This window comes from Argiope bruennichi, chromosome X1 (genome assembly GCF_947563725.1).
Source record: "Argiope bruennichi chromosome X1, qqArgBrue1.1, whole genome shotgun sequence".
In the NCBI taxonomy this organism is placed as follows: Eukaryota; Metazoa; Arthropoda; class Arachnida; order Araneae; family Araneidae; genus Argiope; species Argiope bruennichi.
In genome coordinates, this window is record NC_079162.1 from 127,510,900 (window position 1) to 127,538,164 (window position 27,265).

The 27,265-nt window shown below is 29.9% G+C and overlaps 2 protein-coding genes across 5 annotated transcripts in view; both read right to left on the bottom strand.

Moving 5' to 3' along the window:
• LOC129959039 (deoxycytidylate deaminase-like) overlaps nt 1-23,168 on the bottom strand; it is a 33,582-nt gene extending 10,414 nt beyond the window's left edge. The window contains exons 1-2 of one of the 4 annotated variants that reach the window (XM_056071816.1): nt 23,146-23,168; nt 10,597-10,766 (exon numbers count right to left, since the gene is read on the bottom strand). In XM_056071816.1, the coding sequence (XP_055927791.1) occupies nt 10,597-10,744 (148 nt within the window). In that variant the 5' untranslated portion in view covers nt 10,745-10,766; nt 23,146-23,168. Of the gene's footprint in view, nt 1-10,596; nt 10,767-16,500; nt 16,790-23,145 lie in introns of those variants that run through there. The other 3 variants (XM_056071814.1, XM_056071817.1, XM_056071815.1) reach the window with 3 other exon arrangements.
• LOC129959038 (uncharacterized) lies at nt 19,274-21,217 on the bottom strand. The gene has a single exon (XM_056071813.1). The coding sequence runs from the start codon at nt 21,210-21,212 to the stop codon at nt 19,536-19,538; it is 1,677 nt and encodes a 558-aa protein (XP_055927788.1). The 5' UTR covers nt 21,213-21,217; the 3' UTR covers nt 19,274-19,535.
• Nucleotides 23,169-27,265: the final 4,097 nt, after the last annotated feature.

Here is a 27,265-nt window from a genome sequence, read left to right on the forward strand (position 1 = left end):
CTCAATAAGGAGAAAATGCGCATTATAACAGCGTGATTTGGTATAAAATCTTTGTCTTCTAGAATTGGTGGGCAAAGAGTTCATAGAACTTCGGAATAATCGGCATTTCTGTTATACGGCCTGCCTTTGGGCCACATTAGGCTGGATACTCGGGAGTCTACTGTAACCTGAAAAATTTATATAGTTAATATTAAATAAAAAATGCTTCATCAGAAAATTTTTAGGTAGTTGAAAAATGGTAATTAAGTAGATGTTTTTAAAAACTCCTTTATCAACGAATTTTTTATTTAATGAATATTAAAGTAAGTTACAAAAACTATGAATATGATGTTTATTTTAATTACCTTTTTTTATTAGAAATAATTGTAACTAAAATTTAAAAAAAATATTTTCAACTTCCTCTTTAATTTTTAAAGGCGACAGAATCTCAAAATCTAAAGCCAGTATTAAATTCATTCATAGATTTATTATGTTATTTCATTCACATGTTATTTAAATATACTTGTAAAACCACATTCATTTCTATTTGATTGAAGAAGCTTTAAAAATCCTTTGTTTTTTCATCATTTAAAAATTATTTTATTTTTATAAATCAAAAATTTACAAAACTTTCTACAATCTCAGTTTTTTTTTATTTTTTTTTTCTCTTATATGCTTTACATAAAAATAATTTTATTCAAATGTAAACTATCTCAAATTTCTTTCCTGAAATTCTACCTCTTTGCTACTTTTAATACTAAAATTTTTTTATAAAGATTAACTATATTTTAAGGTAAAATGAAAAATTAAAATAAAAGTATTAAAGAAAGTAAAGTAGTAAACCCTACTTTATTTTCTTTTCCAATATTTTCTTAATGGCTCATTTATTTGTCAAGCCAAACCCAAAAAGTAGTAGAAGTCATAGTTTTCTGAATACTACTGAATTTTGTGGCATAATTTCAGAACTACCAAGCTGTAATAGTAATTGAATTATATAATCTTATCTTAATTTTTTTTAAAAAAAAGGACAGTTTTTGTTTGCATAGTGTTTAAATTTGTTAAATACGTACGGCAAAGCATGAATTATTGTACTTGATTAATATAGCTAGATATTTGAAAACATGACAATATTCATTTAAAATTAGAAAGCTCAAATATCAATAGCTCACAATTCTTCAATAATTTTGTTGAAATGGTGAAAATTCATATGTATTTGAATTAGATTTATTTTAGAGAATTTTAATCAGCATACTAAGCTGGATACTGCCACAAAAAAACTTAAGTCAGAGTGAATTTTAATTTAAAAATAGCTGCTTGCATAGTAAAAAAATACATAAACATTTAGAAACATTTTTTACACAAATTTTTGGTTTAAATGTGTGATTAATTAGTTCCCTCCTTTATGAATAATAAAAAGAAAATCAATAATCAGTTAGAAACAATTATTTTAAGATTACACAAAATTTTGGTTTAAATGTGCAGTAATCAGTTCCTGAATAACCAGCAGCACTCAAACACTTTTTAGTTGAAGGTGACAAATATAGTGAACATTGCTATATTCATAATGTGCTTACTTTTAAATTTTTATAAGAAAAGCAATAAATAATTAAAGAAAAAGTTTTAAAAAAAGAAATGAAAACATTAAAATAACCCAAATTAAAGTAAAACAATGTGATAGGAAAAACATGGTACTGTCTAAAAAACAAAAGATTACACATGAGTTATTCACTGCAGAAAAAGCCTGTATAAAAATAGTAAATATAGGAATAAAAATGAAAAAAATTAATAAAATAAATCCAAGTTAAAGATTTTATTAAGGGCTATATTTAGGCTAAGATCCAAATCTAGGGTTTTTTTTTTTTTTTCAGTGAGGCACTTGTCAATTATCAATGGAAACAAATTTTTAAAAAATCTATAAATAGCACTAAAACAAGAACTATAATCCTATAACATTTTAATTCACAAATTACAGAAAAACAAACAAAACCAATCTTCTATAACTAACTTTCATAGAAATTTATTCAAACAAATCTAAATTAACAAAACTAAGCAAATTGAAAAAAACTATATATGATTATTTTGTAAATAATTAACCAAAATACACAGAAAAAAATATATCACAGAAAGATTTCTCAAAAATCAAATAGAAGCTTAAGGTGTGTCTTTTATATTCGTATTATTTAAAAAACCTTAAATGCTGTATCTAAATACTTCAAATGCCATCAAAACTCATCCCAAAAATCTTGCATTTATCAAAAAAAAGAGAAAAAAAATCAAGAAAGAAATCTATTTGAAGCAATCTGTTCAACAGCACTGCAGTATTTTTCTACTCAACTTCTAAAATTTTAAGAGTAAAACTGAAAAGCTTTTTTAACTTGTTGGTCTTATAAGAAAAGTACTTCTCAAACTAAGAAATTCGAATTTACAAATAACAGTTGATCGATTCGTTTATTTAAACAAAGAAACCTGGTTGATAAAATGAGCTAGCCTATGTTTAAAGATTCTTTTTCCCCTGAAAGGTATACAAGATGACCTTCATAAGCTAGAAGCTAACAATTTTTTCCTCAATTTATGATTTTTTTAAAAATTTTAATTCAAAAATCGAAATGAAAAAAACTTTTTATTCCAGAATTCTACAAAAATTCTTTGCAAAAATTTTTTTAAAAAATGAAAATTTGCGAATTTTTTATAAATGAAATTAAAATTTATGATTTCTCAACAGCTGGAAATTTTTAAGAAACTAGAACATCTTAGCCTTACAGAAAGTTTCTCACATTCACATAAGTATTCAATGAGAACAGGGAAGCCTAAGGCAGCATACATGTATGTTTCAGGCACCACCATTTTAGAGGGGAATCGAATAGAATTAAATTTGAAAGTATACCAAATACACTGAAGGAAGTAAATAAAACTCTAAGGGAAAAAAAGTTAAATATAAGACAGATAGGATGATCCTTCTAATTTTCAGAAATAAGACACTTTAGAGGGCCCAAATTTTCTATAGCCGATGTAGATGCTGTGACGCCCCAACCCAATAACTCGCATCCGATTAAATTTGGCTGATATCAGTGACTACAAAATGATCTGGACAATTTCTTACCAGATAGAAGATAACAGTGAGGTCCTGGGGATTGAGATCGTAGAGGACACCAACAGACCACTAAAAAAACTATTAAGAAAGCTGAGAAGTGCAGAATAGAATAGTCTTGGGACTAGTGGGGTACTTTCCATTTCGTTTATATGGATATTGTGACAGCAGACCCAATGGCTGAGTTCAGTGCTCTCAGTGAAATCATCAAGATCAGTTGATGTCAGTGACCACCAAATGACCAATCAAGAAAACTTATAATCAGGGTGAGAACAGATGTGAAGCAAAATAACTTTCAGGTCAAAATCAAAGAGGAAGGGCAGACCATTTTTACATCGAAACAAAAAGCTCCAATTTTAACACCACTATGAGAAACACCTCGGTTTTTCCGTTTGTAATAAAATCAAATTGTAGGTAAATTACAAGTAACCAATGAAACATAATTAAAATGGTTTGATGCTTTTGATCTCTCATTGAGGTTGACTCTTATAATATATAAATAATGAAAACTGACATTAGAAAGAAAAAAAATTGACACAGTTAAAGTAGCTTAATGCTTCTGATCTTTGAATTGAGGTGTATTCATTTAATACATAAATAATGTAAATTGATATTAGAAAGAAAAAATCTGTATAAATTATTGATTTTTATTTCCTTAAAAGAAACTGTTTTACAAATTTTTATTTAAAATTTTTTTTTTATTGTTTCAATAAATTATACTCATTTTATTTAACCAATTAGTCAATGACAAAAACCAATTATATAGTTGTATATATTAGTATATCAATTATATAGACCTACTCTAAATCATTTTATTGTCATGCATCGCTTTTTTTTTTTTTTGTAAAATTTTTATAGAAAACTTGAAACCCTAAATGAAACATTATTAATAATTCCAAATTATAGCATCAGAAAATTTCTCCAATCTATTAAATGTGAACATTCATATTTAAACTTTTTAAAAAATAGTGCAATTTAAATTTGAATGTGGCATTAAGAAAATAAAATTGACAAGGTAAAACTTTATTCCAAAAAAAAAATAAATTGCACTGCATATTATTTTCCATATTAATGAAATAATAAAATACCTAGCTATTCAATGTTTATCTTTTCAGGGCTAGTGAAAAATTATTTCAACCCAGTAATTGAAATTCGAACAGTTTGCTAAATTTGACTTAATTATTCCAATTCCATATTGAAAGATTTAAAAATTAGAATTTTCAAAATACTATAAGAGCATTAAAAAGTCCATCTACAATCTAAGACTTACCACTGATGTAAGCCTTTATGAATAATTATCTGTATTTATTATGTTATTGTTGATGATGCTCCTGTTAAGGTAAATAATTTTTTGTGCGGGTGGGGCGTTATCCTCACTCTAATAGGAAATGATTAAATCATATATTATTAGCAAATTTACTAAAATTAATTTTGAATTTTGATGATCTCTGCAATCAAGATTGTGATAATAGTTCTAATGAAAAAGATGTTGAAAGTAGAATTCAAATGTATTTTGTATTTAAACCCTAGAGCATTTTATTTAACTTGCACTTTTCATTTAAGTCCTATCAACAACACAGCTTATATTAATATCATACAATCTTTTTCAATATTGTTCAAAAAAGTTTTTTTTTCTTTCTAAATTTTTCTTATAAAGGGTGGGAAATGTGTCTTAAATTTAATCTTACATTTACAAATAAAATTTCTGTATTAATATGATTGCAAATGAACGAAGCACAATCTAAAGAGGAATCAAAACAAAATTACAAAAGAAATTTTTAAAAAAAAATGTATAAAGAAAAACAAGATTTAAGACGGGACGAACCTCATAAAGGAATAAAATAAATCAAAGATTTTAAATACTTAAATCTGAAACTCTCCAGAAGAAATACTTTGCCAAAATTTACAAAAATAAGCTAAAACAAATTTTTAGAAATTTTACAATAACCTTGAGAATTTACTATCACCATTCGTTTCAGTGGCAAGTAGAGAAAAAAGTGTTACAAATCTGTAATGTGGCTTTCCAACACAGGAAAAGACAAGTTTTAAAGTCAGCTGTATTGGATGCTGATCGGATGCCGGATCAATGATCCCCGGTTTTGCGATCATTTGGCGGCTTGGAGACAAAATGGATGATACAGAAATCTTCAGGAATTTCGGCAATATGACCAATAGAAGGTGAATTATGTTGACTGTTCGAGAACCTTCTGTGCTCTGCTCCGGGAACTATAAATGGCCGCCTATCCGAGCCGAAGTCTATCGTATAGTGAGAGTCGCATAGTTAGTCAGAATTAAATCAGCGAGGAATTAGTTGGATAATCCAAAGAAGGCGCAAGCGTTGAGTGAAGCGCAAATGTTAGTGAATTGAGACTTGAGCCGAGTCTTGGAGACGAATATTGAAGCAGCATCAATCGTGTGTTCAGTAGCCAGTCGTATTGTAGCGAGTCGGCAGTTGAGTACAGCTAAACCGAGAAGACAGTGGAAAATAGTAGGCATTTCGAGGCGGAAGGGTGTTTATTGACTAGCTGCGTGAATTCTCTCTTCCTGCTGAGTTCTGCCAAGCCGTTTTGTGTGCTGTTGTGGATGTTTACTACTTGTGGGCTGCTGTTTGTTGCAAGTGCTGCTATGTATTTCTTGTGTACGTCTCGAGTATGTTTGGTCGTCTTGTCGTTTGGTGTGTAACCGCACCTTCGTGCTAATAGCCGTCTTTATTTTTTTTTATTGAGGCCTGTCGATTTTGTCACCATACATCCACTAGAGCGTACCCGTTGACTTTAAGGAATTTGTGGAGGAACTAAGCAACAAAAGATTTTTCAGAATAAAATTAATTCAAAATTTTGAGAATAATCAGAAGAATGTTTAATTGGATTTACACAGGGTGCGTAGTAAGAAACTACTGAAAAATTAAGTACATTTAAGCACTTTTTAAGCACCTTAGCCACCAAAATTAAGCGCCTTTGTATGAGTATGATCCAATTAAGATCCAACATGGCGGAATGGAAAAAGTAAATTTCTCCCTGCGTTGACTCATTATATTAAGTAATTTTATTTGCAATCTTATAAAGCATTCCTATGGCTCTCATCATACGACTAGCAAAATTGCTGTGAAATTGATAACAGAGCAATATCATGTTCTAAATAAGCATCCCTGGTATGCGGTCGAAAGTATCCAAAAAGCGAATTTGGGTTTTAGCTGCATTCTTCCCAATCGATTAAAACAAAAAATTGACTCAAAACTACACTTCTATTCACAAAATCACATCCTAAATTTGATATATTTAAGCCGCAACATTATCGCATTTACATATTTCTGAAAGTACAGATCGATAAGCGGTGAACCCCTTGTTGGATTTGGTTCAAATTTTGACAGATGTTTATACAATAAATATTAAATCTGTGTACCAAATTTTATCAATTTAGCGCTTTTTGTAGTTATCATGCTAATTTATATTCGAACAGTCGGACAGACAAACAGGTTTCCTCTAAAAGGGTGTTGCTAAAAAGTTGACCGAAACCTACAAGTTTGGTGGTGTGAAGATCATATACCAAATTTCATCCATTTAGCTCAAAGTGTTTTTGTGTTATCTTTGTCACAGTAAACATTTTCCGAAAATATGTTTTAGAATTGCAAAGAGATATGAAACGCGGAGATTCATTAAAATCTCGAGTACGACTTTTTTGACGATTGCAATATTTTCTCTAAATTTTGTATACGAGAAAGTAAAAAGGCCAATTGAAACCCTTTTTAAAAAAGTCTTTCTTGAAGCCAGCGTGAGACAATATATCGCATTGATTCAAAATTTAACAAAACTTATCACATGAAATATGTTATTCAATGAATATGCTTAAAAGTTTTTAAATTTCAAGAAAAGCAAAGAATTTTTTTTTTCTTTACAATAATTTTAACAGCTGCAGAATAATGGGATTCAACGATTCGAAAAAGCAATATCATTTTGAATTTCATAATAAAAACCGTTGTTACAAACTGTGTCCAAAATTAATTTCTCAGAAATTATTTTTTTTAAAAAAAAAATTACATTCAATTAAACAAAATTAATATTTAAAAGCTATTCTTTTTTAACTTTGAAAACAGTGTTAAAATAATTTTTAGACGATAATATGCTTTGCTCTTATGATGAAAACACATTGAAATTCGATTTTTTAACTAAACTTCGAATTAAAAGTTTGAGACATCCGTTCTTAGCATGCCTCTAAAGCAAAAAAATAACTTTCCGAATTTCATGCTCCTAACTTCAATGGCTTTATGCTGGGTGTTGCTCAGGACACGACTTTATATATAAAAAGAGATTTTATTGAGGAAAAAATTTCTGTAAAAGTTATAAAAAGAAAAAAATAAGTTATAAAATGATAAAATCTAAATCCTGAAAAAAATTGTAAAAAAATTTTTTTATTATTCCTTTAAAAATATTTTAATATTAGACCCAGCATTTTTTTTTTTTTTTTTTCCTAATTAGAAAAAATTTGGCAAGATTAGTCTAACAAATACAAATTTCAAATGGATGGGGACATCCAAAAAATAGCGAGAAAGATATCACGATCATTGAAAATGTAAGGCTTCAAGTTAAAATTTCAACATACTAGATTTTACGCGATTTACTTACACAATTAATTTCAACTCAATATAGTACAGTTGAATATTTGTAGTAGGTCATTCAAGTAATCGCTCAAAAACGGCATATTAATGAGAATGATGATCGAATATGTTAGTGTTTTTAAAGTAGCTTTTCCCAAGTTCGATATATCGCATCAAATTCATCCTGCTATTTTCATATTTTCCTCTATCGGACATTATCGCATATTCTGTTTTAACAACATATAAAAGTTTAAATATAAACTTACCAAGCATAATTTAAATTCTTAAAAAAATGAAATTGGAATGTTTTTCGATTCGCATAGTACGCATTTTGTACTGCCCCTTCCAGATAACTATTCCAGTATTTTTATAAATGGCAATGCATATTGTTGAAAAAAAATCATTAAGCGTTATCTTAAAACGTGCTGGAACCCCTGAAATACTTCGTATTCTTCCCTTTTGTTGGTTTTCTTTTTTGAAACATCCGATAAACAAGCCTTTACGACCATGATTTCGGATTATCATATTCAACTTATGGAGGAACAAAACAAAAGAAAAGCTTTCTTCGTCTTCACGAGAAAAGTAAGTACTTTTTAAGAATTTTTTTCTGAAAATTAAGCACTTTTAAGGTGCTAAAAAATGGTTTTCAAATTTAAGCACTTTCTAAGCACTCAATAGCTTTTGTAAGTAATGGGAAAAAACTCACATTCATGAATCATATTACTAGATTTTTTCAAAAAATTTCTGCAACATATTGAGTCCCATTTGTATCACCATTTAATTTTATATTCTTCAAAAATATACGTATTTAATAAAATCGTTTTGAAATTAAAAGTTTTCTTGATAATTTTTTATAAATATTGTCGACAATGACAACAACTATTAGTTCTCATTGTTCTACACTATATAACAATTCTATTGTATCAAGTTTTGCAACAATAATTAATTTAACAAAAATTTTCTTTTATATTTTTCCTAATGATTTTATAAACTTTGATATAAAAAATAAATACTAAATGATTTATGATTATTTATTAAGAACATATTTAATATTACTTTAATTCCAATTCTTTTAATTTAACTGATAATTTCTTTCTATGGAAAGACAAAATTGTGGTAAGCCATTGCTACAGAGCAGGTAAGAGCCTAAAAACAGACGTTTGCTGAAGGTGAGAAAATTCGTAGAACCAGCCTTAATTAAGAAAATGTTCTAATGTCGAAGAGAAGAATTCTACATTCATTAGAACAAGGTCCAATGAATCCTTAAAATTAATGAATTATAATCCAGTTAGTCAATGAATCCTTAAAATTTAGTTATATTACAGATTTTGATTTCAGTCATTCATCAGCTATAATTTATTTCAAACATTTAGTGCCACATGTGACTTTTACATAAATCTCCTTCAACAGTCTCGGTAAACCTTTCACAGCATAATTTAACAATATACATTTGGTCTTCATTTATATACATGTTCATTCATTATATAAATGGTCTTCATTTTTTTAATGCATTCATGATGAATAAAAGGAACATTTTACATTGCAATATTTATAATGCAAAGCTATGCATTTAAATGTACAACTAAATTTTAAGTAGCACTAGATTTTTAAACTCAAATTGTGGTTGCAGTAACAAGTAGGGGTCATTTACTTGAATTTTTAATATGGGTAATCAGGTGGATATACGTACAGTACACTCCCGATTATCCGCGGAATTGGGTGGCGCGGCCGCCGCGGATAATCCGAAAAAAACTAAAGACGGGTATAGCAAAAAAAGAAAACAGTCATTCCAACTTTGAAAAAAATCGTTTTATGTACAATAAAACGTAAAATAAACAGCAGGATGTTTAACTAACGCTTAATATTTTAGTATATCACTCAAAACTAACCTAAATTGCATTTTGTTAATGAAAACAGAAAAGTGCTTTGTACTTACGAGAGGCGTCAAGGATACACAGAAAAATTAATATATATGTACTGTTTTAATACTGTAATGTATTATGTAATTACAAAAGTATAACTGTAAAACTGCAGCTTTTTGAAAAAATCAGTCAAAAAAAAAAAAAACTTTGTGCGGCAGGCGCGGATAATCCACACCGCGGATAATCGGGAGTCTACTGTATATGGATTTACCACAAGAGCTGCAATTTAGCTATTTAATTTATAAATAATTTATTAAGCTACATTAATAAATTCAACGAGAAACAGGTATATAAAAAACGCATAATTCAGCTTTTTGAATCCACCTTTTCTTTATACTTTAATTCAATGTATAAAAAAGCATTTTGGGAATTTTAGATATCAGAATTAGATTATTCTTCCCATTATCAGTAATATTCATACTTCTGTTTGTTTTGTCCTCTTTTGGATGATTTTACTCAGCAAAAAGAAAGTCAGCAGTGTATAAGAAAGGTGCTTTTTTAGAGTTCTTTTTTAGGTGCATCTCCATTTTAAATATTCTTTTCCAATTTTGATTTTTAGTTTCTGTATTAGTCATGCTAATATGTTTTAGTTTCAAACTTGTGTAATGCTTTTTTTGTATATTACTTAGCAAAGAATAAACATTATCTACTATCTTTCATCTCATCCCTATTTTGGTGAAATTAAAGCTGGCTGGTATATAAGTACAGGAAATTTCCCTATCTGAAAACAAACAGTATCTGCATTTGTATTTAAACTCCCCTTAAAAATTCAGTATCTTATTACTTGGTATAGGCAATGAAAATCATTAATCCATTTAATTTACGCCTGCTTCAAAATCTACAAACAAGGAAAGACATAAAACATTCTGACATTACCAACAAGAATTTTTAAAAATCGATTAAAATACGGATTAACTAGTTTCACCTTCAGAATCTGAAATGTATAATTTCACAAATTTAGTGGCAAATTTTAATAATAATAAGTTAATAAATGTTCCAAGGAAAAAACTCACTATTAGGAATCACAGAAGCTTGCTTGCAAATTTCAGATGACAGATTTTGTTGTAGACTACAGCACTTGTCAAATTTATCACTGGCACTTGCAACTGAAATTGAATCTTCCTGACAGTCACATTCAAAAGATGATTGTGGAGTTTCCATTGTAAGAAGTCTATTATTTATTCTGAAAAATAAAGCCATTAAAAAAGGAAAAACAATCATAGCTTTAAAATATATTATACAGGTATATTTTAAATATACTTAAAAATAAATATAAATCACTGAAATGTCAGGGTTACAGTTTGTTATGACTGTTCTTAGATGAGGTGTACACATTTTTCTCAGAATTGCAATGAAAAAGAAAATATAACTTTATAAATATGTATGCATGTAAGCAGATTATTTTAGTCTTTCAATTCAACAGTGCTACAAACAAAACTAGGGACACCTAAATACAGAACCATCTGAATTTAATTTTAGAATTGTCAAACTATACTAACAGTTCACAACCATTTACTAAACTGTCTGCTCAGTAACAATAATACATTATCTATAATATAACCAATTTAAAAACATTAGATAACTATACAACAAAAAGAGAAAATGATATCCAAGAATATTCAAAGAGAATACTGAATGTGCCATGAATTTTTTCCAGCTTTGTTCTAAGAAGTTGCTTATTAGAAGGATCAAGTATTGCCTTATCCATTACCTTATTCAATTTACACTGTAGTGATGAAGTAACTGTTGCCTTAATTACACCAGTTATGATGAATAATAAAAAGCATTCATGTTGAAATTTTGAAAGAAAAAAACTCAGTGTTACTACTCTATTTTATGTGACTAAATTATTGTAAGTAAAAGATATATTTATATAAAGCAACTTTAAAACCCCAGTATTATTTTAAGTAACATGCAAAATACTTTCTGCAGTATTTCCGTATATAATTTTACTTCATATCTTTTGAATAATATATCATCTAAAAATTCATTAATATCATGCAGAAAATTTTCTAATAAAAACATATAAAAATATCTTTTGTTTATTTAGAGTTTGATATAGGTCATTTATTACTGACATAATTATGGACCCCCTAAAATATATCAGTCTGGGAATTGCTAAGAATTTACATTATATATATATATATATATATATATATACACACACAAGATTTCTTATAAGGTAATAAGGCAACTAGAAGCATAAACAAAACCAATAATTTTAAATTAATTAAAATCAAAAACATTTTTTTTACTATGATCTTGATACAAAATATAAGTTCTTTTTTAATAGATGCTATTCAGTATTACATTTGAAAGCATACATTACTCTACTAACTGGGACAAAGCCTAATATCTAGTGCAAATATGATTAAATAAGCATGAAAACAATTTAAAGTGAAAACTGTTGATGACTTTCTTTATAGAAAACTGAAGTACAGATGGTGTTTTTACATCCCTTTTTCTTTTTTCTTTGGAGGCAAAGCTCCAAAGATATACTTAGCAAAAATAAATACAGGTAACCTTTTCAGAATAAATTTTTTGTATTAAATGGGTATTTATATGATTTCTTGGCACAAGATCCAATTTAGAATAAGCTGCACCTTTCACAAGACATATTAAAAGTTCAAGTATAAAAACAGTTTTAAATCTATAGTATAAATAAAGAAATAAATGCAATCAAGAAACTCTGACTTGACCTGAGCCATAGAGAGGGAAGATAACTCGATACAAATCTTTCAGCATAAAGGTATAAAAACACAATGTGTATAGTAAAAAAATTATGCAGTACAAGAAACATGAAATAAGAAACCATGTACATAAATATCAACAGAGTAAGAAATAAAAATGAAAAAGAAATAAAAATAATAAGTAAAGTTTAAAAAAAATAAAAATAAGAAGGTAAAAACAAATAAGAATAAGATATAAAGTACGTAAACAAAGTTAAGAAATAGAAATACATATGAAACAGAAGAAAAAAAATAATTTTAAAAATTAATAAAGCTAGTAAAAACAATAATAATTTTACATTAAATAAAAAAATTAGATAAAAATTAAAAAGAAGTAAAAAAAATAAGTCAGAGGAGGAATTAGTGAGGTTGATACACTTAGTTGAGTTCAATTGTCATGGCTAGGTAAAAGATTTCTTTAGCGAGTTTCCAAAAGAGAGGAATGAGCATAAAGATATTTTTATATTTAAATTAACCAGGTTTCTGGCCACAAGATTATCTTACTTTGCCAGATGGGACATTACAAAAAAGTATATCATAATTGTATTTTCTATGTGTTCACAGGTATATGTTACTGGTTTACTGAAAAATTGTGCCAGATGTTTTCGAAAAATTCCATGGTTGGCATAGATGTGAATGATATAAAAATCCTGCTGTTTTAACTTCATTAAAAAACCATCCAGTGGCCATTTGTTTTAACATCTTATTTTGTTTGTATTGCCACAATTATTGTTTTATTGTTGCTATTTTTTAATTTGGATTTTTATGTAATCAATTTGTTCTTTCATTAATGCTATTTTGGTGAATAATCGCCCCTTCTTTTCCTATATACTCATAATGTGCTCCAATCCAGAAGAATGTGATTTAATTATTGTAATAGGTTATATGCATTTTTAATTCATAAATAATAGGCCTCTTTCTCGTGTAGATGCTATTGCTGTTAAAGAAAATCTGGAATCGATAATTTTGGCATCTTGTTTACAGTTACATAAAAAAATTGCTTCTTTTATTACAACTAGTTTAGCTGTGAATATTGTGGATTTCTCAGAAGATTTTTGAGTAAATTTTGCTTAAGTAATGAATAAAAGCACTCCCAACTGCCTCACTAATTTTAGAACCATCTGAGAAGAGTAGACTTCCTATCAGTTGATTGATATCCTCATGAAAGTACCAGCCAATTATTTGGATTATTGGATTAATTATTGGCCAATTATTTTTTTATGTATTCAAAATTGTATTTGTTTTACATTTCTACATTTGTTTTTGTTTTCTGAGTTGTTTAGATATACCGTATTTAGCCTGTATATTAATATTTAAAGGAAGTCACCCACAAAGAACTTGTACTGTTTCATTTGAAACTGTTGAATAAGTTTTACTAATTTTTAATAGATCAGTTCTTTGTAGCTGAAGTATTATATTTTTGATTATATAATTAAAGAGTCAAAAATTCAGTAAGTTAGGTAATTAAAAAGGATTTAGAGGAAAAATGAAAAGGCTAATGTATTTCAGAAATTGAAAAAGTTTAGAATGAAGTTTTTCCATTCAAAAATTCTATAGATTTAAAATAGGTAAGTGAAAGTAAGTCAAAACAATTAGAAGTAAAATTCAGGGCAGTGGGTAAAAATATGGACAGTACATCTGACCACACCAAAATTAATAAAAGTGGGAAACCACTATCCAAACAACAAATGTCTGTGTATCTAGTGTAGATAACGAGGAGATAAGTTAATTTTAGATCCATGCATTGATTCGATAAAATTGGCCACATATTTACAAATGATTTAATAGAATGTAGCTTTTTGTTGATTTGCATCTCTAAGATCTCTGGCTATTTTGAATTGATATATCATTTAATATGGCCTGAAAAACCAAAAGAGAGGCCAATTTTGTAGCCCAGTCTGCAAGATTATATCCTTGGAATCCAACAGGACTTTAAAACTACCAGAATATTATCTAGAAGATAGATAGATAGTGATGATAATTGTTCCAGAGGTTTGTATAATCAGTTAGTAGTAGGAACAAACAAAACCTGTAATTGTTGAAAAACACTTATGTTGTCAGTGAACAAACGACGGTAAAATGCAGAAATACACTTAAATATGTATAAAACAATAGTCGCTTCAGCTGTCCACACAGAATAAAATATTTGGTGAGTACGTTACAAGAGATATTATTCATAATAATTCCTAAAGCAACATGACTGGCTATCTCTGATCCATCCATAAAGATTACCGTATATTTACTATACTGAAAACAGTCATTAAAGCAAATATATATCAATATAAACTTTACAAAACCAACAAAATGGTTAATATGAGAAATGGAAATTACATTTTAGGAAAGAATGCAGAAAGAATCAGCTAAGAAAATTCTTGTACCAGTAACTTAAAAGTAAAAAAATGAAAGGTTTTATACAATAAAAAAAGGAGAAAGAAAGCAGAAGGTATCAAACTGAAAAATTTAGTTGGATAAACAAATAATGGAGAGCTCTTCTATCTATCCAACCTAGGGTAGTTAAAAAAATGTTTGCAGTTAAAGCTTTTTAACATACACCTGACGAGATAACTGAAATACTTTTACAAATCAAAATTTTTCATCAAAATGAATAAAATTGTATATTACATTGCATTTAAAAGGCAATTAAGCAACAATTATTGTTTAATTATTTAAAAGCAACTAAACAATAATTACAAAGCAAAGGTTGAGTTATATAGGTTGAAGTGTAGTTTAGTGTGCCCCTGAGTTTGTCCCCAATATGGTAAGCCAACGAAACCATCTTACAGCAACCCAATACTGTCCTGTTTACTACTTTTTACAGTGGTTGAGTTGCACATGAACTACAACTATTTTATGAAAAATGTTAAATTCAAAATGATTTAAATGATGGAAACAATTACATTTTATGTAATTTCAGTTAATAAATATAATGCTGAAAAAATTATGGACTAAATTCTAGGCCATTAAATTCATACAACCCTCCTGGTCCTATTAGTCATATTTAGTAAAATGATCTTGATACTAACATTCCAAGAGAAATTCCATTCATTTGCTACTAAAATGGGTTGTGATAAGGTTTCAAATTCTGTTGTTTTAGAAAATTTTAGGTCATACCAACAGATTTAAACTTTATAACTCTGCTAAAAAAAAATTAATAAATAAAACATAAAATATAATCCTTTGCATCATTTCAAGGATTTTTTAAACTGGAACTATACACCTAAATTGAATAGTTTGGATATTGAACATTGAGACACAATTAGAGCATACACCATGTAAATCAGCACTACTTAATTTATTCTCATTTATTTGTTTCTGGTAAAGAAATTTATACAAAATATTTATTTTTAATATATAAAATACGCTTCATTCATAAGATAAATGCTATAAAAAAAGTTTTAATGCTTATCTATTAACTCAAAATAAAATTTTTAAAAGAGGAATATAAAATCAAATTTCTTTATAGACTAATTGTTGACCATAAATTTCTTGCAAATCTAAGGATTAAAATAAATTTAAATAATAATTAGACATTAGTTATTTATTATGTAATATCAAGAGGGAATTAAATGGTACAAGAAAGCAGTTAGATAAACAAACAGCAGATTTTCTATAAGCCTGTTTAATCTTATTCATGAAAAAGAAATGGGCATAAATTTCACATTAAGCAGAATTATTTTTAAAAAGCAGTAGCATTTAAAATTTTGCAAAAATACATTTCTCTGAAACAAGTGAATTTTAAAAAACAATCTCTTAAAATGTGAATTTATGTCTTTCTAGTTCAGATTGAAAACTATGGTTCAAAAATGAACGGGAAGCTGATTTTGATGTTAAACAATCTATTCACAAATAGAAGAAAGGGAAAATTTTACAAGACTTTTTAAAATGAGTACTAATTTTTTTACAAAAAAAAAAAAAAAAATTTTCTGTATTTCACCTTTGGGGGGAAAAAAATCAATAAAATTTTGTATACGTTTTTCACAAAGCAAAAAAAAAAAAAAAAAACTCGAGCATTTTTTTATAAATTAAAATTAATCAATGAATACCTTTTCTTAAATTTATTATAAATAAGTAAGCAAAATTCTGAGTACTTTCAGTAAATATATAAGCTATTAGAAACATAATAATCTTATTCATTCATTCTATAAAAAAAAGGCATAAATATAAGGATTTAAACAAAATTTACAATACCATAAAAAAAATTCAGTACAATATTTGGGATTTATTTAAAATTTCAGGAAGGCTTCTGCACGTGCTAAGATGAATTACTTACCGAAAGTTATAAAATTCAAATTACTATTTTAAGAATTGAAAAATAAATTAAAATAGATAAATGTAACTTGCTTTATTTATTAAACTCTGCTTGTAATCACACATGCGGTAATTTGATAATTTCTGACTGTTACTTTATTTACAAAATTGCATCATGCCTGCAAACACGAATACTATAGAAAAGTTTACTACAGATTAGAGATTAGTCGTTCGCGAAAGAACGGATCCATACGAACAGATCATCATAATTTACGAACTGAACCAATTTCTGAATATATCATTCGTTCTCGAACAACTCTGTGGATCCAGTAATTTTCCTTCAAGAATTTCTGTCTGGATTCAGGTATTCTTGTTCGCGAACTACTGTTTGTATAAAGCTATTCTCGTTCGCGAACTACTCTGTGGATAAAGCTATTCTCGTTCGCGAACTACTCTGTGGATAAAGCTATTCTCGTTCGCGAACTTCTCTGTGGATAAAGCTATTCTCGTTCGCGAACGAGTGTGTGGAACTTTCTATTCTCGATTCAAACCACCCAGAATTGGAGCTTGCACAGGAGAATTGGAGAGTTGCAATCATAGAGCTCAGCTCTATGGTTGCAATATAACTCGGTAAGAGAACGGCAGCGGACCCGTCATAATTGAAATTGATGAGGATTGCATAGCGTGTGTTCGATTCCATTGGGATTAAAGCATTTTCTCTTTCAAATTATCGTTTCTAAGTAAAGAATTTCAGAGTGTTTTGACTGAAAAGCGTTTTGTTGAAACCGGAGCGGAGATACGTTCACTAAGATACAGATTGATAAAAATCCATTTTCAGAATATAGTTGTTAAAAATAATGTTTGCAGAAAATGCCAAATTATAAAAAAAGTTATTTAAAAGAACTTGTAAATCTATTTTTTTAATAAAAATTATTCGCTGTTGGAATATTTGATAATTAAATATACAAAGTTAAATTTTGTGTTCTTTAGTTTTAGATGTTTGACTTTAAAGATAAGATATTTTTAGAAAATATGACGATTGATTTTTTTCCTTCAGTTAAAAGCATTGTTACTGGAATATATTATTTAGTTGGCAAATAAAAACAGTTATATCACTTTTTCTGCGAACATAGTGTAAGTGTCGTACCAGTTGCAATTCAACTCCACATTAATTCAGATTTCATTTTCTCGATGTAAATAAGCTTTTGAAACTTTTTTAATGTAAATATTCGCAATTAAAAGTGTTCTCTCATATCACACCCATAGTAATTAGTGAAGATATTTTACAAATTGGCGTCCGCGACAGGACTTAGGATTATCTAAAACGGGAGAGAACACAACTCAGGTGATTATTAACGAAATTGTTGAAAATGCTGTGAAAATGGAATGGGTAAGTAAAATTGAATTGATACCGGTATTTAATATTTTAAGTGATAAAGCTGAAATGTTATTTGAATTAGATGAAAAAATGTAGAGAAATATGAGTAGTATATAAATGTATAACTCTGCATCACTTTGCAAAGTGATACAGACTTATACATAATTTTTGACGAGAGAGCTCTTATGAATCGCAAGACCAGTGTATACATAGTGGGGGGAATGCAAAGCGAAGCGACTGCCGCTATCGATAGTTGATGACAGGTAAAGTTACATTTCAATCGAATGTTGTTCGCATTGACTCCCAAGGAGAAAAAATATCAACGATCTGTAAAGCGGGGTTAAAGCGTTAATAGCGATGCGTTATTTGGGATCTGGCTTTCCATGTGGGAACCCAAGAGGCCGCAGCCAGATATCCCCACTCGTATTTTTTCACGAGGTTTTCACCCAAACAATCATAGATTGCTTAAGTCCTATTCCCCGTTCTCACATTTGCCGAATAATATAGATATTAAAAGTTTAAAATTTTGAACTGCGTTCAGCTGATGTGAAATCAACTGAAGCAGCACCTCACCCATTCCTAATGAAAATCTAAAAATTAAATTTTGAACTGTTTTAGCTGCTGAGAGGACAACTGAAACAGTGTTAGATGTTAGTAATTAGTAAGTATTCGCGACGTGAGGACTTGGAAGCTCAGTTAAATTAACGTGTAGCAGCTTCCATTATTCTACACGGCAGTGTTTTAGGAAGTTGAACGCAACAATTCCCAAAATGTAGAAATGAAACGTGGCTTCCTCAGGTTTGCTGCTACCTGGGAAAAAAATGGCGGAATACGATAGAAAGCAGCATATAAATGGAAAACACCACCTAAGCAAATATACTTCGAAAGCATGACGATGATGAAAATGATAGCAATTTCAATTTTCTCACTAATAATTCGCATAATTGGATGTTTTGCGTTTTGAATTCTTCTCTATTCGATAATGTGGTAGCACAGCTCTTGTTCAATACAGCTCATCATGACAATGCAGTTTCAAAGTTCGCCTCATCTGTTGTTTTGGATTCAGTTCTCTGTTGATTCGATTCTTTTTTCATTCGTAAAATTTTGCTAATGATGATGATGAGAAGCATTAATAATTCCACTAATGATAAGCATTTTAATACTTGCAGTTTTTTTTTGGTTTTTTTTTTTTGGTTTTTTTTTTTTTTTTGGTTTTTTTTTTTTATCAATTTTTTTAATGAAAAAAGCATTTTGATTAAAGCAATCACAAAAAGCTAGAGCTTTTCTCAGTAAAAATTGCGATTTAAAAAGCAGCTGACCAAAGAAAATGGAAAACCAAAAAAAGAATATAATCTAGGGAGGAGAAGGGATATTTAACGTTTCTATATGCCCATAAGCTCGCGTAGTTATTCCATCATCGCAAACGTACATTTTATCGTAGTAAGACGAGAGAGCTGTTTTGTTTTGGGCCATTGTTGTAAGCGAATGTTTTTTAGAAATTATGGAATATTGATTTTTTCGAATAACTAACTCATCTTTCAATACATTTTTGTAAGTTTCGTGAGTTAAAAGGGCTAGCGAACTTTTGCGAACTCCTTTAGCTGTTTTTTTTGCATTCGTTATCACCAAACAGAAAGCTATACATCTTAGGCTTTAATCCAATAAATTCACTAATAGGTTCGCATGTTTCGTGTTTTAGCGTTCCTAGTTTTCCCCTATTAATACCGCTATATAACAGGTGATTCTGAGGAAAATTGCTAGTGTCTGATATATGAGAGAAATGATTTTTTATATCTTCATATACATTGTTTGTGTGTATGTGTAAATAGAGCGAATCTGTGTCTGTATATAATAATTCACAGTTTTTATCATAAAATTTTTTAAAATTTGAATAATACAGCTCATACATTTTGAGTTTGGAAATCTCTAAAATTACAAACCCTATATAAATTGGTTTGTCTAATATTAAATTAAGTTTGCGCATTTTAAACAAAGTTAAATTTTCGTTTATTGGTTCAAAATATTCTAAAGCTGAGCTTGATAGATATTTTTGATTCGATTCAGGAGTAAGCGCACCCTTTAAATTTATTCTTTTTCTTACATTTTGTAAGCATTTCCCATAGAAAGAATTATTCAATTTTTTAAAAAACAATTTTTCACTTTCTGTTTTACATTCTATTCTTTTTGAATTATTAAAATCGATATATTCTCTCAACCATGGTTTCTGGGCAAAAGCCAAAATTCTGTGAATCTTTTTCAATACCAATCCCTGTTCGAGATAAAATTTTAGATTTAAATGATAAGTTATGTAATTCCTTTTGGGGAAAAAATTCGGAGTTAATTTTTTACTTGGCAAAGTATTTTTCAAATTAAATTTAGAGCACAATTGCTTGGAATATGGAGATAACATCTCATAAGTGATCGTAAGATGTTCGGGAGCCATAGGCCAATCATTTTGTCTCTCATGCTGTGATGAAGGTATTTCCAAATCTACTTCTAATACATAGCCTATATCAGAATCGGGAGAGATGTCATCTAAATTAAAACTCTGTACTTCATCTGCAGTTAACCAATAAAATTCTCCATAAGGCAATGGTTTACTCATTGCATAGCCGTATAAATTAACAGCATCTAATGCAAGGATATAGCTTATCGGTTTTGAACTATCGAAACTGTTTGGTAATAAAGGATTGTTTGCTTTTGCAAATCGTTTCCCTACTAGACATATGCCGCCGCGCATTTGGCTTTCGAACCAAATGTAATCGTTGATGTTTCCTAATAGTTTCAACTCTATTTTGCAAAGTTTTAGACCCGCATCGAATGTTAATTCGCTCACTGAAATATAATGAACCGGATCCAATCCATACCATTTCAGTGATGTATTTCGAAATGAGCAGAATACTTCTGCAAGCATTATAACATCAGAATTTTGGTAAAGCTTTAAGTAGTCACCGAATGTTTGGCAGTTAAATGCTCGGTATACGAGCTTTGCGTGAGAATAATCCGCTTCTGTAATGTGACTTTGAGTCAAAACATTGAAAAATGCTTCCCGAGGTGGTAATCCTTTAACGGCCAATTTTTCAATAGAATCCATATACGAATAGGGAAAAACGCCTTTACGTTTTAACAGATATCGGTTTTTTTCATTCTTAAAGAAACTGTTAAAAATTTCAAAACTATGCTCGGATACAATCAGATTGTTTATTAACGTATCAAGAGACGCATCTAAAAATTGATAACTATCCAAAAATTTGAGATCGTCAAGAGTGAACATAGTGATTTTTTCGAGATTTACCGGAATGATATTTATATCTTCTGCAAATTTAAAAGGTAAGTTTTTTAATAAAAGATGAGAATCATAGTTCTTAGAATTATGAATAATTATCGGAATAAAATACGTTTTTCTATAAAGAATGTTGCACACTTGATGTGCTAGTCCTGTTGTAAAATTCTGATGATGTTCATGGTGCCTTACTTTGATATCCCCCCGCTGAAAATGTTTTTTGCAAATTACGCAGCGAGAAGGATCGTATTAACTTTCATCGTTAATTTCTATTTTGCTCACTCGCTTTAATTCTTTAATTAAATCGAAACTAATTTCTTTTGCTTTCAACAAAAAATGTTCTACCGGCCCCGGGCCTGCATAGTATTCGTGAAAAATAATCTCATCTCTTTCATTTATTACTATCATAGCGTAAGAAATTGGCTCATGAGTTTCAACAGCATAGGAATGTGATGATGAAGGATTTGGAGCTGCTGTTGAAACTTTTTTCAATAAACATTCAAAATCGGCAAAAATAGCAAAACGATGCTTCACGCTTCTCCTTAAATTTTTAAATTTTAGAGTTAAATCTTTTGGAATAGATACACGTTGCGGTTTATTATTGACACAAAGCTCTTGATGTCTAGCTAAAGTTTCAGCTCGAACAAATCCCGATAAGCACAACTTACAAAAATGTTTGATATTATGTTTGAGTTTAAGCAATCTGTTGAAGTTTTTAATTAAATAGTAATGATTTTCAAATAAAAATAAATCTATTTCTCGATAATTATTTAAGCTGATATATAAAGGATAAATTAAACTTTCATCATAAGAGTAAACATTAATTCGCAATTTATTAATTTTCTCAAAACCTTCTATAGCAGATAATTTAACGGGAAATTTTAAATTTTTACAATTTAAGTACTTAAAATATCTTTTATACTTGATTGCTCTGTTTGCATTAGTTTTCTGAGGATACAAACTTGCTAAAATAGAATATAAAAAACATTTATCGTCATCGCAATTGATTTTTAGGAGGCATTTTTTATTGAACAGCGATGCTGGTAATGAGGCATTCTTGCAACCCCCTCTCAGTTCTAAATAATTGCCAATATGTAAATCAATGTAATTAATTTTTTTGATTGACCATCCGCTACCATTTCTAACAAAATTTTCAACAGAATTGATTATTTTACGAAACCCTTTATCAATAGCAGGATAAATTTGCGTATATGATAGTATGCGCAATGCATTACTGCAAAAGTAGAAATTTTGAGTTAGCTCTTCTGCTTCTAAGTGGTCTTGCAAAATTTTTGCGAAGACAATATGAACACATAGCACCAAACGTAAGCGTAAAACTGGTGAGGTATTTAAAATTCGAAATATAGGTAATTTAATGTCAGTATACAGAGAATCTATACTTCTATAATTTATTTCAGCTCTTAAAGTACGGTTAAAACCCCGAAACCCAGTATTTATTTCAGAAAAAGTTATCATTTTTAGTCAATCCTTTCTCCTCCTCTAAATTATTAATGCTGCTTAACATATTCCGCCATTTTTTGCAATCCTAAAATAAAAGTTTGAATTTGGTCAACTGCTATGTTGAATCTATTTTTGATATCCCCCTTATCATTATATTTTACATATGTTATGTAGTAAGCTTTTCTAAATTCCTTTATCTCGATGCCGAGTCCTTTGCCTAAGTAGATTGAATATGGTGGGATTATGCTTTTAGGGTTTTCAATTTCATCTGAGAGGTTAAGATCAAACTTTCTCTTTTTAGGGGATTTACGTTCTTCCTCGTCTTCATCTCTGAAGGCTGAGAACTTGGAGGCTCGATCTAAAAAGGACACACTACATTTTATTACTAACTTGGGGATTTTATATTTTGTTTGAGACTAGAGGGGAAAATCTTAACTACAAAATATGAAATGCAAGCACTTACCACTTTCCATGTTGTGAAGCTCAATCTGTGATTGGAAAAATACGTATAAAACTGAGTGGTAAGAGCTGCGCTTATATACTGTTTAAAACTTTGTACAACCCTGAAGTTCCAAGAATAATATTAAATACGATGTATCTATTACAACTACTTACGTAAAATTCTTTTTTAACAGCCTTGACTAGTCTAAACATAGCTGCGTTAACGAAAGGACATGCTGTTAGCATGTGCTAAAAAGAATTTCTCCCACGCGTTCCTCCCACGCGTATAGTATTTTAATTAATTTTTTTACATAAATTTAAAGGATGGTCAACAAGAAAACACTCTTAGCAAGAAAATATAGGATTCGGGTTTTTTTTATTTTCCCACACAAAATAAGTTGAAGTGAGGGTAAATATATAAACTTAGAAATAACACGTTTGACGAGATCCAAACCTTTTCTTTGTAAAATCCTTTTTATTTCGTTATAAACAGAAAACCATCTTATTAAAGGTTTCTTTATCGAATGTTATTTGTAACAAAAATCTTTTCTAATGTTGAGATAGGAAAAAAAAAAAAGATATGAAAACAGTTTTTGAAAATTTCACATTAGCCTTTATTGTTTCATAAAAAGCGTTTTACAAATGTAGTTAGTTACATATACAGAATCTTTTCATTTTCATATAACATTTCATTCATTTTTCATACATTTTCTACTGTTATGGAAGAAATACATATACAAAATCAACTCTTTTTTCACATTGTAGGAGGATGAGCAAGTCATTATCTTTCAATACACATTCACAGAAATATTTATCTATACAATTTTTTTCACAAAGTAGAAAACGTTAACACAGCGATGTATTTTTACAATATATGCAACAGGTGAATAACTTCATCGTCACTCAGCAGTTTAAAATATCCAAATTGAAATCTTGAACAGCCGCCAATTTCGTCAAATTCACTCTCTCTTGCAGTCAATAAACAATCGAAGATCGAATCATAAAGATTTTTGCATGTAGAATGTATTTTGAATTTTTCATCTGGATCTGTTCTATGTAACAAACAAAATCCAAATCGATCCGAGGCATTGTCTCCGTGAATGTATTGAACAATCTCAGAATTATTCAATACTTTGAAATAGACAACTTTCTTCGAATGATCTAGAGACTGGCGTAAAACAACATGTTGCACAGCATCAATAAACGAATTGAATAAAGCAGGATGAATATACAAATATTCCTGCATAGAGCAAGCGTCGCAAATTACATATCCGTATTTCTCCATGGTTGCAGCTCTTCTGAACATACGGGGCAATTTGAGTCTGTATATATATGTCTTTAATCATGTCGCGATATGTACTTCATGGGTCTAATATTCCCCTCCCATCACCCCCTCCATTTCTTTTCTTTTTTTCTTTTTTTTTTTTTAAACTTTGGAACATATTTTCTTCAGATACATTAGAACCATTCTCTTAAAGACATGGTTAATCACTCCTTCGTGTAATTGCGACAGATCCAAAGAATCGCATTGCGTAATTTTGTCAATGTGCTGGGAAAGCAATGAACCAGGAATGGATTTGTATTTCAAGAGCACATCCCAATCCAATATATCGCTTAGGAGTTGAATAGTGTTTTCGCTGAGATTTTGGTATCTAGATACTAAACTCATATCCAAAAGCTGATTATGATCAATGAGAAATCCTTCGCTCAAAACTTGAAACTGAGAAATTCGCTTCCAATCCAAATCTCTCTGAAATTCCAGCATAAAGCTTGGAGACAGAGACTGAAATTCTGAAATTAGTGCTAGATTTATTGGGTCTCCTCTTTCTAAACATCGTCTGATAAAAGATTCTGATAATTTCTGGTATCTGCATAGCTTGTCAAAGTCAAGTCTGCCTCTGAACTCTTCCATGAAGTCTTCAGAAAGCGTTTGATATTGAGAAATAACAGAAAAATCCAAACGATCTTGCAGCGATCTCATAATCTCCTCTGTGAGAGGAGTATTTTTTGAAAACTCAACCCAATCGAAATCTTTGCTCCCCATACTGATAGACTTCTTAATACTTTTGTGTCTATTAACACACTAAAAGAGCACTCGTTTCAAGTTTCTTTTATAGAGCAACATTCTATTTTTTTTTCAGTATGTTTCGACGTCATTGAATTTCAAGCAAAGGCTTTCAATAGATTTTTTTGAAACATTTTATTCTTTCTTATTCATGTTGCAACATGAAGCTCATAGGCTTGCATGCTTGCGAATAATGCGATAAATGACAACAAGGATGTAGCTTTAGTTTTTGTTGTACGAAACGTTTCACGATGATTTCGTTTCTCTGTTTATCTTGAAGACTTAGAGGATACAGCGATAGCTGTCTAGCAAATTTATACAAAAAATATAAACAGAAATGTCCGCAAGTAAACGTATCAACATCTTGGAAACATATTCTGTTGAAAAGTATAGTGCTTGCGTTTTGTTTTAAGAATTCAACAATATCTTTTTTAATAGGTGGAAGGCCATAACTATCGAAATAATAAACTATTCCATCTCGGAAATATGCGCAAACCCAATGACTTCCTGGTCGAGCTCTATCGTCTAAGTTAATAACAAACGAAACAAAATCGCCTTTTACGAGTGGTAGCGAATCGCATGCGTAAACACCTCCGAATTTTCGTTTTATCATAGAATCGCTACAGGCGAGACGGCAAATCGTTATCGTATCCATTTCTAATAGTCAATAAATACGCTGCGTGATCGATCAATTTCTATGGTGTTTCGAAATTCTGAATAAACCACCAAACTCACTGTCTCTGTGAGCGCCGTGCCGAATTTGATTTCAATCGATATATTTCCGTTTTTAATAACGCTCGTATGAGATTCGTTAGATGCGAAATCAGGCGTTAAATCGATTGCGTGTAAGGCATAACCATATTTAAATTCTTCATAGTTTATGTTAATGTTTTGAAAATTATGATAGCGATTTAAATCGGTGAAAAGGCTCAAATAGCTGCGAGCGTAAGAGTCGGAATCAAAATCTGGAGTATAAGGTTTTGCGGGGTACATTTTGTTTCCATCCGAAATACTTAAATAACTCAAATCATAATGCGAAAATTTGAAAGGATTTTTAGCTAGATTTCCGTTTAAAGCATCATTCGCCACGAATCCCAAAATGACTCGTGATGGAAGCGGTCCGATAAACGCATTCGGAATCGTTAAACTTTGCAGCCCTTTCGCTAAGGAAAATGTTCGTACATCTGCTCGCCTTATTGGCAGTTTCATCGAACCATGCTCGAGCGCTTTTTCTTGAGCTATGATTATAGAGGGTGCGACATTTACTTTTCGAATAAAAAGACTCGCAGACTGAATGATAATTTTACAATCGGCACTAGAAGACATCAAAGCAAATTCTGATTTGTGTCTGAGTAATCGAATTCTCACATCCACGCCATTCAGTAGTAAACGCGCCTGGCTAGCTATATCCATGTGGAGAGGCCCAATTAGATCTAGTACTTTCGATTCTGTTGATAATTTCTGTCGCTCTCTAAATCCTAAATTAGCCGAATTTGCTCCCATCGTATCGAAGTGACCTGCCGTATCCTTGTAAAATAACGCAGAAGTTAACATAGTCTCCTGAGCAGTTTTTGACGAAAATAACAAACTGTCTATATAAGCCCGATATGCATAGTTGACCTGATTCATGACTTGGCGATCATTTAAAAAAACGCTTAACTCTGAAAAGAGAGTGTTTAAGATATAATTTATGGGAGCTATGTGATCCGTATTCTGAAGATTTGTGCCATTCTTCTTAACAACTTTAATTTTTAAATGCAAGATACTATGTGCTAAGTCGAGATATTGATCTCCATTTCCGCTGATGAAAAATTCTAGAGGTGAATTGTCCGTTAGTGATGCGACTGGTTGAATTTCTACGAAGGCACTTCCATCGATTGCAAGCTGAACAGCATTTTCGCTGAACAAATCTAACTCAGTTTTCAGACAAATAGCCATCATGAGAAAATGTCTTTCGCTTCGTTCCGTTTTTTCCTAGGTCGCTTTTTCTTCTCCGAGTGTGTTTTTCTCGGCGAGCGTTTTCTTTTTATACCCCTTCCATGTTGAAGTTTTTGAAAGATATCATCTTTAATTCGTC

Coding starts and splice junctions, on each gene's coding strand:
- LOC129959038 (XM_056071813.1), bottom strand. CDS start 21,212: ATGTTCACTCTTGACGATCTCAAATTTTTGGATAGTTATCAATTTTTA.